This window comes from Pseudoliparis swirei, chromosome 5, assembly GCF_029220125.1.
Source record: "Pseudoliparis swirei isolate HS2019 ecotype Mariana Trench chromosome 5, NWPU_hadal_v1, whole genome shotgun sequence".
In the NCBI taxonomy this organism is placed as follows: domain Eukaryota; kingdom Metazoa; phylum Chordata; class Actinopteri; order Perciformes; family Liparidae; genus Pseudoliparis; species Pseudoliparis swirei.
In genome coordinates, this window is record NC_079392.1 from 22,100,615 (window position 1) to 22,117,993 (window position 17,379).

The window sequence follows — 17,379 nt, forward strand, 5'->3', positions numbered from 1 at the left end:
GACGGCGACTTTTAAATGTGACGTCGATGGTTTACGATGTTTCCCCAGGTTCCCAAAACCGATTTGCTCGATTTGTGATTTGCTGCCTCAAATGCTGCTTCTGGTGCCTGGAACATTTCCTCAAGTTTCTAAACCGAAACGCATACATTATGGTGAGTTAGGAAACATCTGCTTCATACTGACTTTTTTTTCAGTTGCAAATATCTGTTTGAAGTTCGGTTGTAAGTTGGCTCGGCTTGTTCCTCAATGCTTCATTACTCTCTACCTTTCTCCCGCTAACAGATAGCAATATATGGAAAGAGCTTCTGCACCTCCTCCAAGGATGCTTTCTCCCTCTTGATGAGGAATGTTATTCGGTAAGCCCTTTCTTGTAGACCTGTGTCAGATCCATGTGTCAATGTTGTTGTTTTTTATATTGTACATACATGTTACCATTCTGCTGTCTTCAATGGATTTTTTATATTTATCGTGTTATTTGTAAATTCCACGTACACTACCGTTCAAAAGTTTGGGGTCATCCAGACAATTTGGTGTCTTCCATGAAAACTCACTTTTATTTATCAAATGAATTGAAAATTGAATAGAAAATATAGTCAAGACATTGACAAGGTTAGAAATAATGATTAATATTTGAAGTATTAATTTTGTTCTTCAAACTTCAAGCTCAAAGGAAGGCCAGTTGTATAGCTTATATCACCAGCATAACTGTTTTCAGCTGTGCTAACATAATTGCACAAGGGTTTTCTAATCATCCATTAGTCTTCTAAGGCGATTAGCAAACACAATGTACCATTAGAACACTGGAGTGATAGTTGATGGAAATGGGCCTCTATACACCTATGGAGATATTTCATTAGAAACCAGACGTTTCCACATAGAATAGTCATTTACCACATTAACAATGTATAGTGTGTATTTTTGATTAATGTTATCTTTATTGAAAAAACAGTGCTTTTCTTTGAAAAATAAAGACATTTCTAAGTGACCCCAAACTTTTGAACGGTAGTGTATGTACGAGGAGAGCGTATGTTTAACTGAAGCCATGTATGTGCTCATGTACATGGCCAATAAAGCTGATTCTATATCTAATAAGAGGTCACATTACTGACTGCTGAGACTCAAACAATTAACTAAGAAGGGCTAAGAAGAAGAAAAAAAAGCTTGCTTTTTTACAAATCTGTGAAACAGTCATGATGTGTGTTTCAAGCAGTTGGACATGTGTGCGTATTAGCCTACTCATCATATATATTTTATATTTAATGCTGTGTCCATTGCCTGTGTCTCGGTGTGTGTGATATTGCTTTCTCCGTTACTCTGGTGTCACGCTGGCTTTCCTCTGCCTCCTCCGTAGGGTGGCGGTCCTGGACAAGGTGACAGACTTCCTGCTCTTCTTGGGGAGACTGCTTATTTCAGGAAGTGTTGGTGAGTTTTCACAGACGGGATGAGATACGCTCCTGGATATTCGGCCCAGGATGAATCGTGCTGCCGTGCACATCTATTTGCACTCCAGTTTAAATTTACCGTTGCAAAGATCGTCTGCTGATCTGTGAACATTATTAAATCTCTTGCATTCAATTACAAGAGGTCAAATTAATCCGAGTAGTTACCCTTACAAATCCCTGTCCAGACAATATTGAGCTATTTGTCCTTAGGTTTCACTTTTGTAAGATGTATTGATCTAAATGTAGCAGATGAAGTATGTATCCTTCATCCTTTCCTCTTTCAGCCAATTTTAAAAAAAGCATTTTAGTATGATTTGTGCTGATGGGCGGTGTCGTAGAAGATTTATGTATTTATCTATTTATGCTTGGTCTAAAAGGGTTTATAAACCATTTCAAGACTTGCCAAGAAATTATACCGCCCACACCTTTCTTTCATGTTTTCCAGGTGTTCTTGCATTTTTCTTCTTCACACATAGAATACCAGGCATTCAAGAGGAGGTGCGGTCCCTAAATTACTCCTGGGTTCCCCTTGTGGTAAGCTATTTGTAGGTATTTTAAGTAGTCTTTTTCACGAGTAATTGTTCCAGCAATAACAACTGAATTAAGTTTCTTTTAGAGGTAGAGGTATGTTAGTATTTAGAATTGTCCTGTTTACTGAGCACACTAAATATCTAATCCAGGTAGTCGGAGGTGCTCAGTTTTTATTCAAAACATTCCTTTTCATGAAGGGTGAAATCTTCCTCTGTTATGTCTCTCGTTCAGCCTTCACATTTTAAATCGAGTGTTTGTGTAAATATGTTTTGTTGAAATAACTGTAGAGATGGATTAACACACTGATGGAGCTTTAGTTTAGCAAATTCTTCTGTTTATGTCCCTGGATATGCCACTAAAATGTATGTAGAATATTATTTATTATTATTCATATAGCTTAAATTATGCCTTTTACATTCGTCACATTTTTGCAAAGCGTGGCACTGATTCAGTTTATAATAATTGAGAACTAAATTTGCGGAAGTAGTTTTGTTTGTTGGTGACCATGAAGACCTGCAGGTAGGCGTCAAAACGAGATGACTCGCACCTCACCTGTCCCGGGGACACAGAACACACACTTCCTGGTGTGAAGTGTGAGCGATGACGTTTGTCTCTGCAAATGTGTGGCATAGATTACAATGATCCCCGGGTTTCATTTTCTTCTCTTGGTTGTGGAAAGTAGTGAAACTGCATTTAACACCATTTCAGATCCGGTTGCACTGCTGCTCGAGGTAATGTGGGATTCATGGCTCAGTAGCTCATATTACTCTTGATGTTTTTGTGTTGTCGTCCCGTAATAAAACAGACTTTGTGTGGCGTTCTAATCTGGATCTGTTGATTCTTTCAGACGGTGATATTTGGATCCTACATGATCACATACTGCTTTTTTAACGTCTATGCGATGTGCGTGGACACGTTGTTCCTGTGCTTTTGTAAGTATGATCGAGGTTTTTTTTCTTCTGTAATTTAAATGACACAATAAGAAAATAGGACTACTGGTAACCACCACTGTTACAATGGTTCAAGAATAGATTAAAGTAGCCTGTCGGCAGCTGAGTTTAACTACTCTAGCCCAAAATGACGACAACAACAACAACAACAACTTGACTCATTCCTGCTTATTCAGCTCTCTAATTCCTGCTTGGCCTTTTTGAATATTTACCTCTACTAAGTCTTTTCTTTCTCTTTCTGCCGATCGCTCTGTCTGCTCTTCCTGCTCCCCCTGTCCTCTGCTGTGCTGACACCTGGCCTCAGGTGAAGACCTGGAGAGGAACGACGGTTCCCCCTCCAGGCCTTACTACATGTCTCCCGGGCTGCACAAGATCCTGCGGAAAGGAGAGGAGGGTGCCAAATTATGCGCCGCCTCCTGAGCGACGTGGCGGACATTTTTATCGAACTGTTGACTCTCTCACTCACTCCTCCATATCGACTGTATGTGTGAGGTTCCGGACGTTTGAGAGCGAGTACTGTAGGGCTAAACCTCAAAACTGGATGCGTCCCAGCCTGGTCAGGGATGGTCTTGACATAAAAGGACATGCTTTTACTTCAGTTCATCCCAGGAAAGGCACGGTGGTGGGGGGGCGGGGCCAGAAAAGACCAGTTTACTTCCTCTCTTGAGCCGACTCGGACACTTGCCTTTTTTTCTGCCGCGCTTATTTTCTTTTTCTTCTCTGTATTTTCTGCTGACCTCTGCCTTACTGAGAGGGTACATGTCAAGTCGCAGGACGGACGCACAGACCGAGATCAACACGATAAGAGCATTTTTGCAAACGTAAGGACCTTAAGATGTACAGATGCCACTGATGGACGATGGCATAAGGCCTCACCGTGAAAAAGAGGTGGAGTTATGGAACACCCTCTTGTCGCACATTGGTCTTCTAGTGTAAAATCATGTTTTGTATGCACTTTCACACATGGTAAAAGAACCATGTGAGCATGATTACTTTACTGGCTGTTGGTGTTTACCATTGGTTTTATAGGTTGCTTTGATCCACCGTATTTATACTAACATAAACACACAGATCCAAAAATAGTGTGTACGTTCTGCACTCGGTAAAACAGATTAATCTCATTTTACATCATTAAGAAAAAGGGTTGAAATCATTTCAAAGTTTCCATCATGCTCATAAACGTACTGTAAACCAGAACCTTTACGGGAGGTCGAGACGTCAAAGGACATTTTATTTAAAATTTGAATAGAACCTGACAGTTTTCAGGACACTTCTGAATGCAGCCACTAGTTTATGTGCCTAGTTGTGAATAATAAAAAAAGAACATGTTCCTCTTAATCTGTGGTTTTAGCCCTAACACCAGGAACCTTTTTGCGATACAGTTTATATAAGGATGTCAAAGCCATTTTTGGTAATTTTTTTATTGGATGGTTCAGATGTATTGCTGTTTTAATACTAAGTATACCACACGCATCTATCTAGAGGTTATTCAATGTTCTTTTTGTATAGGAGCATTTTTTTTAATCAATGAAATCGAATGAAAATGTGAATAATCTTTTTGGGGGAATAAAGATAAATGTTTTAAGGATTGTCCAGTGCAATTTCCGTCTCCCATGTCAACGTGTTGCTACTGCTGCCTCCTAGTGTTGGATGTGGAGCTGAACGACGGCTCTCCCCAGCGGCCCTTCTACATGAACAACGCCTTGAAGAGGATCCTCAAAAAGAAAAACATTCTGAAGAGGAGGATCTAGAGAAGGGACCAAAGGTGGGGGAAGCAGAAATACTCACGGCACTCTACCAAAACATGTGGCAGTACGCGTTGTTGCCAAATGTAATGTGTATAAGTTACAACTGTACACTAATAATTAGATTCACCCACATACTCATTATTTATGACCTTGATATTTGGTGTATGTTCATAACTAACTAACTCCGTTTGTTTACAAAAGTATTTTTATTGGATTGTGTACAATGTCACACCACGTTCTTGTAAATATATATATATGTTACTGTTCTAGTTATAACAGATATAAATTGATATTACACGTTGTACAGCCACAGTCATACGACACACCGAGTTCCTATTGGAACGAGTGATTTCTTTCTTTATTGAGATTGTGCTATATGTCAGCTGTTTTTTTTTTTTAACATTTAATCTCTTGCAGTTGCCAGTTGTCGCCACGTAGTGGGGCCAGTCATTACCAGATGTTTTATGTGTGCTGTTGAGGTGTCGACGCTGAGCTGGTTTTTCCATGAAATGGTCAGACGTCAGCTCACCTGTGTATTGTGTCATCACAGTTTTTGACCTCCATATTGTCTCACATTGAGACAAACATATTTGCGTCCTCTGTTTTCCATATGTTACTGCCGAGGACATCATGGCGCCGCACTTCGAAGCGCTTCACTCTTTAAAAGGCCTTTTTCTTAGAATGTGCACATTGAGTGTTTTGAATACATTCTGCAGCTACATCATTTACATTTGAAGATGCATAAAACATTTTTTTTTACATTTTTAGAGAAGTTGTTAAAGGGATACTCAGTGATGACTTTTCCAGATGTTCGGGCTAGGAATGGAAGGTGAAGCGGGAGGAATGTTGTGTGTTTTGGTGGCTTGGAAACATGTCACACAACCATAAAGTCCCAGGTTTATTTTTTCGGCTGCAGCCAACCAGCAAAGAACAAAGAAAGAACGCCCGATTTGTATTTTGTATTTGCCATTTTATATTGTTGATTTCTTCAGTTGAGCCACATTTCTGGCTTCATGCAGACGGCAGTTTGAATGTTTGTGTGACTGGTGAGCCAGTAGTGTGGAAGATGCAGCCTCTTTTTTTGACTGCATCTTCGATGAGTTGAAATGTATTTGCAACAACATTGTGATTTCCAGGTTTCGATGTCACCAGGTTGATGAAATAAATGAGTGTCACAGCTGCTGGCAGTTCCACATACGGTGTCCTTGTGAACATCAGACCTCTGGGGATGTTTTCCCTTTCTTCCCAAATGGATCCCTGCATCACACAAAACGATCTTTTGAGATGTGACTCATGCTCGAGAGTCTTTGTGGCGTGTTTGTCAAAGCTGAGAAGCTGCCCTCATGGTGCCTCAGAGTGACAGCACTGCCGGGCTCGCGCACCTCCTGCCGCCGGTGTAGCCGAACACGCTGGGACACGCACAACGTAACCATGCAGAAGCAGAAAAAAAAAACTCTGCTTGTGCATCTGGAAGGAGAGAAATGATTCATGTCATGGGCTCCGTGTAGCATATTACGAGTGGGTACGCATGTTGTTACTTTAAAAAAAAAATTTATATATATATCTACTGAATAACCAGTTGAATTGTGTATCTTTATGTTCATGCCGCTCAGGTTTTTAGTTTCATTCCCATGAGGGTGAATACCTGAGATCTGATAACTTTTTTTTGTATATTCCATCCCTCCTTCGCATGTCTGGAAATTAGATTCTTTTGGGCAAACACAGTCAACAAGTAGACACAAGTGAATCTGCTCTCCTCATTAGAACGTGCGCCAGCTCCTAGAAGTCAAACTCTGAAGAGGAGGAGCTCACAGCTGTCGATACTCCAAACGGTTTTATTTATTGTGGCTCATTTGTGCAGAAAGCTGGCAGGATAAAGCCCTCTGTCATATATTTATTTATATGTTAAAGGCTGCAAGTGTTTTAATCTAAATATATTGCCTTTTTAAATAGGAGATGTTTTGTTACTTCTGATTTTATAAATAAATAGTTTTGTTTTTTTAACAATGCATTTACTTTCTTCCCAAATGTTGAATATGCAGCTGTGCACACACTGACCAGTGAAATACGTCTTCTCATTCATTCAGCGCGGATTTGTGAAATTAGACATTTATTTTCAAAACAGACTTCACGTACAATAAATAAATTAAATTGCAATATCCAAACACTGCTATATAAACAATTTTCAAGTTCACCTTCATAATGATTTGACCTCTTCGGGTCATTTTTGGTGGCTTTCACTTGGAGTGGCACGGTCACACTGTGTCTCCAACGACACAAACAAATATAAATCTATGATGTCATATGTCACAATCCAATGATGTACACTGAAACCTTTCCGTGTTCACATTATACAGTACAAATTGTAGTCATCCATAATATCCTCAAGTGTTTTCAAAGAATGTCGACGTGATGAATCACTGGCAGTTCAAGAAAAGGAAACGTTTTGTGGTCCACTTAAAATGAATTCATAATTACCATGACGATCTGAATACTGTAGCCGCGAATGACGACCGACCGCTGGTGGATGACTGAGGCTGCTGCGTGTGCGTATTTGTGCGTGTGTGTGTGTCTGTGTGTGTGTGTGTGTGTGTGAGAGAGAGCAGCTCAGGCGTGAGACACGGGCAGGGAGGTCATGGCGTGGGCCGGCAGCAACGGTTGAAACATGGATGGAGGGGAGTGTACTGCGGGGCAAGCACAGAGAGCACTGGAGTCATTACAGTTTCCATAAATTATATTCATATTTAGAAATATTATCTAGATTTTTTTATATCATCTTAAGTTTATTTGTCCTCTTAAAACTCCTAGTGACTTGTATTTTCCTTAAAAATACAGAAATTTGTATTTAACATTATTATATATTTGTAGAAGCAGCATCACTGGTTTGCTGGCAAGACAAATTACAATGAGCTGGGTATGATTCATAAGCACTGATGTGCTCTATGTCCATCCTATAACCCGCAGGCTCGCCCGTCACCATTGGCATAATTTGATTAAATTCGTATTTTTTTTCCACCTGCATTACACCAAGACCCGCCCTACTCTGCCTCTGATTGGCTACTACTCATTGACGAGTGTTATGTGTATTATTATATATGGGTGGAAGGATCGTAGGTTGATGAATTCAACTTGGATGTGGTGGGTGTGTTCATCAGGGTGGCAGCCTTCCTGTATAGAGCTCTCACATTCAATTCCAATGTTTGATTATGGGAGGGAAATAATCGGAGTTTTTTTTGCTGTGCACATTGCCTAAATGGTTTTAATTACACCGGTAAAGAAATTACAGGTCCACTTGAGGTTTTAAATTTGGATGTAGTGGATGTGTCGTAATTGAACTTCAAAATGAAACACACAAAAATAATGTTTAACTGGCACCTCTTATCAAAAAGGTCGCCTGCTCTGGTAAAACGTGTATGCTCTCGACCTTTGGATTCGACTTTTAAAATGTTATTTAAATAACCTCAAATCATCATCAAATCAACGTGTATCTGTTAATGTGATTGTCACTCACTTCAGAGGTAAAGGTTCCATCACTAACTCAAATAAAGGAGGTAACAGGCAACCTTTATTTCCCCCTTTTGTGAGTCACAATACTGAAGACATAAGCCTGTTCCATTTTAATAAACCATAGCAATGTAATACTTCAAATGTTAAAATAGGAATTTGACATATAGTGTTCATAGTTAGCGCAGTAAACGGTCTTAAGGTCATGAAACGGCTGGTGCTCACTGTCTATGAAGGAGTGTAGTGCAGAGAGCATTGATCCCTCCGGGCCTCCGTACGCTGTGTACTGCAGCTCTTCGGGGGTCAGGCTGGGCTGCGAGAGCCGGCTGGACTGCAGCGAGGTCATGGGGGTGCTGGAGGTGTGGTTGGGGCTCACGTGCTTCTTGTGGCGTGCTCTGCAGTTTTGGAACCAGACCTGAACAGGACGAGGAGGGATACATTTGAGAATAACGCGCCGCGGTTCGGGGAAGCATCCATCGTCACAAAAACACAAAGGAGATTATGGCAACACGTAATAATCTCTCTGCCAAGAAAACTCGTGAGGTGACACAGGAGGAATCACTTCTGCCCCGAGGTGAGTAAAACCAATGTTGCCGTTGGAAACCCGTCTCAAAACCATTCAAGCTTAAAGCTGTTGAACTGGAAGCGCGGCTCTGTAAACCGCCAAATACCTCGGAGTAGTTTGCCATTAGTCCAATTGAAGCCCTTTTGTGGTTGATGGATTTCATGATGTGTGTATTTGCTCAATTACTGTACTTGTTTTTTTAGATTTCAATTTTGTTTTCAATTTTATGCTGCATTGTATTTCTAGAAAGATTCAGGACTTTATACTAAAAAATGTAAGAGATACGTTGTCGATTCATATTTTATATATTTTAAACATTATCATGAAATACAATGCACTGCATCAAACTGGCCAGGCTAGCTATATTAAAATCCACAATATACAGGACTGTCTCAGAAAATTAGAATATTGTGATAAAGTTCTTTATTTTCTGTAATGCAATTAAAAAAACAAAAATGTCATGCATTCTGGATTCATTACAAATCAACTGAAATATTGCAAGCCTTTTATTCTTTTAATATTGCTGATTATGGCTTACAGCTTAAGAAAACTCTAAAATCCTATCTCATAAAATTTTAATATTTCCTCAGACCAAGTAAAAAAAAAGATTTATAACAGCTGAGTGTTTGTCAAGGCTCAGGAAACCCTTGCAGGTGTTTCGAGTTAATTAGACAATTCAAGTGATTTGTTTAATACCCTACTAGTATACTTTTTCATGATATTCTAATATTTAGAGATAGGATATTTGAGTTTTCTTAAGCTGTAAGCCATAATCAGCAATATTAAAAGAATAAAAGGCTTGCAATATTTCAGTTGATTTGTAATGAATTCAGAATGCATGACATTTTTGTTTTTTGAATTGCATTACAGAAAATAAAGAACTTCATCACAATATTCTAATTTTCTGAGACAGTCCTGTACATATGTAAATGTATAAACACAACATGTGCAAAGCTGGTTATTCACATACAGAACATATGCCCGGGAGATGAGGGCAAAAGACTCCGGTATAAACATGTAGCGTTTCTTTATTCTGCCATGTGGTATTTGAAAGCAAAAAGAATATTTAATGCTAGTATATATGTTTTTCCTTTGGTTGTGTGCATGTTTACCCAGCAGAGTGTGGTTAGCTTTAACCCTTTCCTCTTTCCAGTAGTTGGATCATACTTTATATTCCATCACTGACCTGTATGACTCTTCGACTGAGGCCCGTCTGCTCCGCCAGCTTCTGCAGCGTTTGGGCATCTGGATTGTTGTCCTGGGCAAACTGGCCCTGCATCACCTGCAAGTTCACAGGTAAAAGAAAAGGATTCAAATATCACACACTCAGGTTTACTTTGTGAGGAAATGCAAGATTTGACGAGCATTTGGTTTATCTGTGTCAGAACTGGTGTAGAAAAAAATCATGTTTTGGGAATGTATTTATGTATAAAAGAAAATACTAAACACAATTTTTTTTTTACTGGGTAATTTGAGACATTATACATTATAATGCCCTGAACAATGGAACATAATTATAATTATTAAGCAGTAAACATTTTTCTTTTTTAAAGGAATTGATTTTAAAACCCATCATCACCTCGGTTTTATTCAAATTAATTAATTAAAACTACATGTGTCAAGTTTATTAAAATTGACACCTTATTTCAGTTTTCCCCTTAATTACAGAAATTTGGAACAATAACAAAATAACACAAAATGATGGGGCTAGGGTTTTTACTCTGTTATTAAGGCTATACATTTAAAGAATAATTAAATATGATTTCTCTGTCTGTCTGTTTTATGTGAGGATGGAGGTCAACCTGCAGCTGGTCGGCAGTGAAGCTGGTCCGTGCTCTCTTGGAGGGTTTTGGCTGGTTAATCTCCTGTTCGGTGGGCACAGCCCCCTCCATGTTAACATTGGTTCCTGCAACAAGAGCAGACATTCACATTCAGATTAAAGCATCTTGAAATAGTCTGCACAGAATTAACAAATCTGTATTGAAAAACGGTATTTTAAAACTGTTAAATGCGAATAGGCCAAGCCATTAAAAAAAGCCAGGAAAAGTTGAATTTAATTTTAAATGTATTTTCAGTACATCGACATGTTAGAAACAACAGTTTATTTTCAAATTGGGCCTTTTACTAAATTATATGACAACAATCATTTTGACCTGAAGGAATCAGACTTATATAAAACATTTTGTAAAATATTTTTTTTAGATAAGTGGAAATATTGTGTCTTTTTATGTCAAAATATAACGAATCTGGGGTAACGTGTTATCAGTAATGGCCGAACGTTCAAAACAAGAGCGAGGACCGAGTCCCTCCGCGGGCAGCGGGCCGGCCGGCTCACCCTTCTCCACGGCCCGCTTGAGGTTGTCCAGCATGCAGTCGTAGTGGACCCTGCACAGCACCTTCTCCTCCACCAGAGCGAACTCCTCCCCGGTGGACAGCTGCCTCTTGCACGAGAAGCAGGCGAAGCAGGCCAGGTGGAACACGCTGCCCTTCGCCCGGCGCACCCAGTCTGTGGAGTGGATGGTCCGGCCGCAGCACGCGCACCAGGTGCCGTATCTTCTGCGGGTGAAGGGTGGATGCAAATTAGACTATATCCGCGTCACAGGCCGAAGAAGATGCAGGCGAAGAGGGTCTTTTCCGGCATCTTTTAATTTTTGTTGTTGTTGTATCCAGCAGAATAAATCTAGAATTGAACCTGGACCACTGGAGGAAGACTCCGCGGCTGCCTTTGGTAAGTTTTGAGAAAAAGTAGTCCCCGTTAAATGAAATGAGTCGAGGAGTTTTAATTCAAGTGACTGCAGCATCTTGTCTCCACCTTGTAGAGAAGTCACATTCCTTGCTCAGCAACATGTTCGATACAACAAAAGTGAAATGTCAAGTCTTGTGACTATTATTATGCATAATTAATATTCCTCAATGCGCGTTATAATGCACAGCCTTCGTTGAATAATTTCGTTCCGCTATAGCTTCTGTTGTCGCTGCAAGGATGAGGATCGATGCACATACCTAAAGTAATCCAGTTTACAGAAGACCGCTTTCTCTTTGATGTAGCAGCTCGTGTGGCTGCCGAGCGAGGTTTGGCACACGCTGCAGGAGAGGCAGCGCACGTGCCAGCACAAGTCGTTCACCTGAAGCACAAAGGGGAGACATTTAAAATGGCAGATGTCAATCACGGTGTGTAGGTCCGTCAAGACGCACAGAAATCCAAACAAAACGAGAAAAAAAGGATGTCATAATCCAAAATGTAAAAAAAAAAGTTCCTCGAAGAAAAGAAAAGTGTAAAAAGTGTTTACCTTCAATAAATATTTATCCACAATGTCCTCGTTGCAGCTCGCACACACCGCTCTGCCTAGCAGAGGCGCAGACGCCATCGCCTGCAGCGAGGTCGCGTCCTCATCCAAAACTTCCACCGGCGCGCCCTGAAGGGATCAGACGTGCGGTTAGAAAATAAAGCCCCGAACATACAGCGCAGGAGCCTGTGCACACACACACATGCACACATACAAACACACACACAAACACAAACACACACACAACGTGTTTAAACTTCATGTTGTAAAAAACTAGTTTTTCCAGCTCAACTCTTTTTTTGTTTGTTTTTGTGTGTCAATATCTTTTCTTAGAAAGTGAGAAAAAAGGCAGTTTACAGAATAATATTAGCAGCAATTATCACTTTAACAAAATGACAATTATAAAAAGCAAATGAAATCAAAGTGAATTTATCTCACTCATAATCAGCTGAAAGAAAGTTCGCTGATCTCAGAGGCTATAATGTGTCGTACACAGGCCTTTTATGGAGCAACACTATTCTCCATATTTGCCACAACGAGAACAAATATTTTAAAACTGTATTTGTAACAATTTTAAATAAAAAAACAAAACAATGGTCACTCTTTGTGCAGAATAAGTTTGAGCAATGCATACCATAATGTCTCTCCTGTCCTCAGTGCATGTGCCTAGCAGCTCTTCGTCTCCTTTGCAATCTTCGCACATGACGAGAAGCTACACGGCGGGAAGAGGATGCAGCAGCTCTGTCACACGGTCGCAGCTGCCTTAAATGCCCCCCGCGCCATCCCATAAATATCATGCCTTTCACTTTTCACCATGACAACGCCGGGGCGATTACCAAAATGACATTTAAAAGAGAAGGATAGCCATTACGCACATAAACAGACAACACTCGAGCTAATACTTATCCGATGTGCATTATGTTCTTGAGATCTGCATCTGTGAGCCAGCAAACGCTCGCTTGACATGCGCGCGCACGCGCTGTGGTTAAACAGCCCAAACACGGCAATTTCACGTGTCAATCACAAACCAAAAACAGCGCGAGGTCTCGCGTAGGGGGGAAACGGGGATTGATTTTTTTAATAACAGCAATTAAAAAAAGGCGAAGTTCGCCACAAACGTCTACCCGGGGCAACCGAAAGGTGAAGAGGTCTCATTAACTACTTGAGTTTTTAATTGCAGAATTCAGGGGAGGGGTAATTTTCTTCGACATTTCTTCAAATTGTGAAAATACTGAGCTGTCAGCCATGCGCAGGGCCGGCTTTAATGACACACGGAAGCCCACTTTGATTTAATTGGCAAAGCAATTTCGATTAGTATTTATTTAATCGTCTGTGCACACACACACACACACACACACAAACACACCTACTGACTCACACCTCCGCCATGCTGATGGGAAATATATGCGTCCGCGCTTAAATGCGCATGGCTCACCTCATCGCCGGACAACAGAGATCCGCTCTCGGCCGCGCGCACGCCGCAGCACTCCGCCTTCACTTCGCTTGTCCAGCGCATGTCCGCGTCCAGGGGGGCGACGCTGCCCCGGGGGTCTCAGGGGAGAGAAGTGCTGCTGCTTTTCTTTCTTTACTCCTCCAGGAGTTCCTCTGGGTGCGTCCGTGGCTGTGCGCCGCGCTGTTCCCAGAGGGCGGACCATACGTCCCCCATATTCCCCTTGGTCCTCTGGCCGCGCCTCCCTTTTTTTGGGAAATCAACTTATTGTGCGTTTTTTTTTAATCATATGTGGAATAATGCAACGTCCTGTCGCTGTTCTATTCCTATATGGATATATGTATAGATCCATTTTTTTTACTTCAGGTAAAACTGTATGACAGCATGGCAGCATAAGATAGTTAATTTTACTAATGTGGTAAAAGTAGTTTACTCAAGTGTACATCATTATAATGTGGAGGTATTGTAGTCCACTTAACTTATTTTAATTATAGGCTATATGCTGTGCATTTCTTAGGGTACATTTTTACTTTTTACAGCACTATTGTATTTACTTTGGTCACTTTCCTATATTTATATTCAAAACATGCATTCTTATCCTTATTTAATATGATATAAAACACTTGATGAGCTCCTCCTCAAGTAACCACATGCTCAGTGCACCATAATGATCCATGGTACTTTTATTGTGTTCATTGATTTAGCTTATAATACTTATCTTCTTTTACTTTTACACTAAAAGGTTTCCTGCAGAGATATTTACTTGTAAGGAAGTTATATATATATATATATATATATATATATATATATATATATATATATATATATATATACAGTATATACATCAGCATATACTTCTCACTGTTAGCTGAGAGCGATGCATTGTGAATGCACCTATGTGAGTATAATTTAAGGATGCTTCAAGAGAGGAAAAGGAAAAACTAAACATGATAATAAAAGAAAACCTGCATCCTTTATGCTGCAGAGTTTTTATTTCTAATTTATCAAATGCCAGACCTCAGTTTATTGTGAAAGAAGGGTTTACCACTGGAATATGTCCTACATAAGGATTTAAATCTCTATAGAAAATAAAATCAGCATTGTTTGATTTTGAAATTGTTATCATTTCACGACTAGTGCAGCGGTCTGCAGGACCCCGACCAACGAGGAAGTAAAGTCAATGTCAGCTCAACACAAGGTGTAAGTGTACTTGAGTACATGTACTCAAGTACTTTCCACCGCTGCTCTTTGGCCCTCTAAGTGATTTTGCATCATCCCAAAACAGAAGAGCAGGCTGCCCACCTGCTCTAAGTATGTATGCAAATCTTGTTAACTGTTAATCTCCATCCAAGCAGTGACAGGGGGGGGGGAACTATATTCTCTGGAAGGGCTCATGCAGATATTCTTTAGTCTCATAAACAAACTCTTTGGGTTCCTGGAAAGAAAACACACACAAGTCGCTATACTCTTTTTTATCTGTTCACAAACTCATTCAACCCAGTCGCTCACGCAATCCCACCCGTCATCACTCAACACAAACACAAACACACGCAGACACACACGGACCCTTCCAGCCTCTAACCGCCGCACACACAAACAGCAAAAAGGCTATTTTCTGTCCTCTGACGGGATAACAGTCCGACCTGCACCGGCATGACTCTGCGTCCGTATCGCTCCATCTCCGAGGGGATAAAGGAGTTAGCGTGCCTCCATCGAGATGTGTCCTGTTCCACCCGGTGGAGATGAATGCTCTCTATCGGATGACACATCTCAAACACGGCATGAGCAGACGGTTCACTGAAGCAGCCCCCCCACCCCCCCCCCTCCACCCACACTCCACCCTCACCCCCGATACGTATTGCTGCAGAGCTCTTTGAACACTTCCAGGTACGAATAAAGTCCCGTGAGAGGTCGAAGGTGAGAGCAGAGATGTAAACGCGCTGCCGAGTATATATAACAAAACAAATAATACCTCACATTGAAATGACTGATCCTCTCTCAGACATGAAAGTCTTTATCTCTCCGATGCGCCAGCTGCAGAATGCCTGATGCGACCACAGATGTTGGGCCGGAGTGTGTAACAAGTTGCATGGCTCACTTCTTAAATGTTTTGGGAGATATGAACCAGACGACAACAACATCTCATCGCTCAACAATTCTTACAAAATTGTTCTGCTGCCGGAGGCTGCTGCTGCGGCATGTACAGTACACGATCTATATAAATACTCCGTCAATAGGTGTGAGACGTATAGAGAAGTAGGTCAGTGATTATAGAATATGCAGTCACAGCTTTGGAGAATTTTACTTTTAGAGCGTTACGATCATGTACCAAGAGCTGCCTGAACATAACTTTTTATTCGTATTTTTTTTCCATCATTAAAAGAGAGATATTTCAGAATCATACTATAATCAAAATAACTTTTTAAAGCAGTTTTCTTAATCCTGATGTTTGTAATAAACATTATTTTAAACCAAAATCCGAATCATGCAACACAGCAATAGACCGGTTAGACCTCCCACATGGATTTGTTTCTGAAGGACTCTTTGGAAAACCTGAATATGAAATATAAAATGTGCAATAGTTCCTTTTTTGGTGTAATATGTAGATTTCTGTAATTCGTCACCATCATCAAATTGTGGCAAATAGAAGAGCAATCACTCAGATCCATTTACATCTTAAAACGGACACACACAAAATACATATTTAATAGAAAATAGCTGTTCTTATCAACATTGGAGCCTCAGAAGCCCCAAACAAAACACAGGGGCCACAAAAGTAATTTAAACAAAGAATATGACAGGCAGAAATGATCAAATTAAGAAGTAGAGCATAGTACTGTTTACAGAAGCACTCTCACAAATATATAATAGTGATATATATATATATGTATATGTGTGTAAATATATATGTTTATATATATATATATATATATGTATGTACGTATATACATATATATACACATATTTATATAACAAATATGCAACAATATATATATATATATATATATATGTATATATCGTTCATTGCATCAGCAAATTTTCATTCTTACTGGATGCAACATTGTCCTTGTTGAGCACGTTTTCTATAGTTCTAAAATGAGAAATTGTTTGTAAAAGCTACATTTTAAAAGACACACAAGTTGCTCAAATGCAGACAGAACAAGGAGTGTGTGTGTGTGTGTGGGGGGGGGGGGGGGGTTGAGCGTTCGGCCCCGGTGAGCCTCCGAGCAAAATCTCCCAATATGCTACTTCCACATGGACCTTTCTCTTTCTCCAGGGCTGCACCTCCTCATTTATTTCATTGAAATCAGTCCAGATCGGGGTGGTTTACAATTGACACAACGAGTTTGGCATGACCTTTTCTCCTTGCTGTAAATGGGTACTCATCGAATCTGCAGGGGGAGGTCGGGGGTGCTGGGGGTAGGTGGTGGTGGTGGTGGTGGTGGGGGTTGGGGGCGAGCTGCTTAAGGCTGGGGGCCGATGGGGGGGGGGGGGATCGGGTGGAAATCACAGCGGTGGAAAATGGCAGTGCGGTGAAAGAGGGGCCTGATTGCGTTGGGACGGCGTGCGAGGGGGAGCAGCTCAGCCCAATCAGAGACACATAAGGAAAAAGTGCTCTTATCAGCGAGTAATGGCCCACTTGACAATCACACAGGCACAAAACTGCTCTATTTAACGCTGATTGCAAAAACTGCTGCCCCCCCATCTCAGAGCCGCATGACTCCCCGACATCTCCCATGCCACCTCCCGGCTGACAGCCGAGACCCCTTTCCTGAATGGAATTTATAATCACCCCTCTTCCATTTCTACGCTAATTGTTATTTTAAGACTTTAGGTTGTGTATTAAGCGTTTAGCGGCGGTGGAAACGTCTGCCGGGATTGCCGCCGTGTTTGCTGCGGCA

General features: G+C 40.7%; 2 protein-coding genes across 6 annotated transcripts in view; one reads left to right on the forward strand and one right to left on the reverse strand.

Annotated features, from left to right (window-relative positions):
• Window positions 1-10,031, forward strand: part of slc44a5b (solute carrier family 44 member 5b) — a 35,356-nt gene extending 25,325 nt beyond the window's left edge. For 2 of the 5 annotated variants that reach the window (XM_056414305.1, XM_056414307.1), the window contains 6 exons: window positions 49-152; window positions 283-356; window positions 1,352-1,422; window positions 1,888-1,976; window positions 2,821-2,905; window positions 4,568-5,862. In XM_056414305.1, coding sequence (XP_056270280.1) covers window positions 49-152; window positions 283-356; window positions 1,352-1,422; window positions 1,888-1,976; window positions 2,821-2,905; window positions 4,568-4,674 — 530 coding nt within the window. In that variant the 3' untranslated portion in view covers window positions 4,675-5,862. Of the gene's footprint in view, window positions 1-48; window positions 153-282; window positions 357-1,351; window positions 1,423-1,887; window positions 1,977-2,820; window positions 2,906-3,227; window positions 4,513-4,567; window positions 5,863-8,576; window positions 8,750-9,893 lie in introns of those variants that run through there. The other 3 variants (XM_056414304.1, XM_056414306.1, XR_008831689.1) reach the window with 2 other exon arrangements.
• On the reverse strand, window positions 7,279-13,543 carry LOC130193687 (LIM/homeobox protein Lhx8). The gene is made up of 8 exons (XM_056414340.1): window positions 13,463-13,543; window positions 12,031-12,156; window positions 11,744-11,865; window positions 11,076-11,296; window positions 10,543-10,646; window positions 9,927-10,022; window positions 8,401-8,590; window positions 7,279-7,355 (listed from the first exon to the last, which is right to left on the reverse strand). Exons 1-8 carry the CDS (start codon window positions 13,541-13,543, stop codon window positions 7,279-7,281), a joined length of 1,017 nt encoding a protein of 338 aa, XP_056270315.1.
• Window positions 13,544-17,379: the final 3,836 nt, after the last annotated feature.

Excerpts from the sequence above, each read along its gene's own strand:
- LOC130193687 (XM_056414340.1), bottom strand. The coding sequence starts at position 13,543 with ATGCGCTGGACAAGCGAAGTGAAGGCGGAGTGCTGCGGCGTGCGCGCG. Across the intron at positions 8,591-9,926 it reads TCAGTCGAAGAGTCATACAG|GTCTGGTTCCAAAACTGCAG; the intron begins GTCAGTGATGGA and ends CGTCCTGTTCAG. Across the intron at positions 7,356-8,400 it reads ACTACACTCCTTCATAGACA|TACACTCCCCTCCATCCATG; the intron begins GTGAGCACCAGC and ends CTTGCCCCGCAG.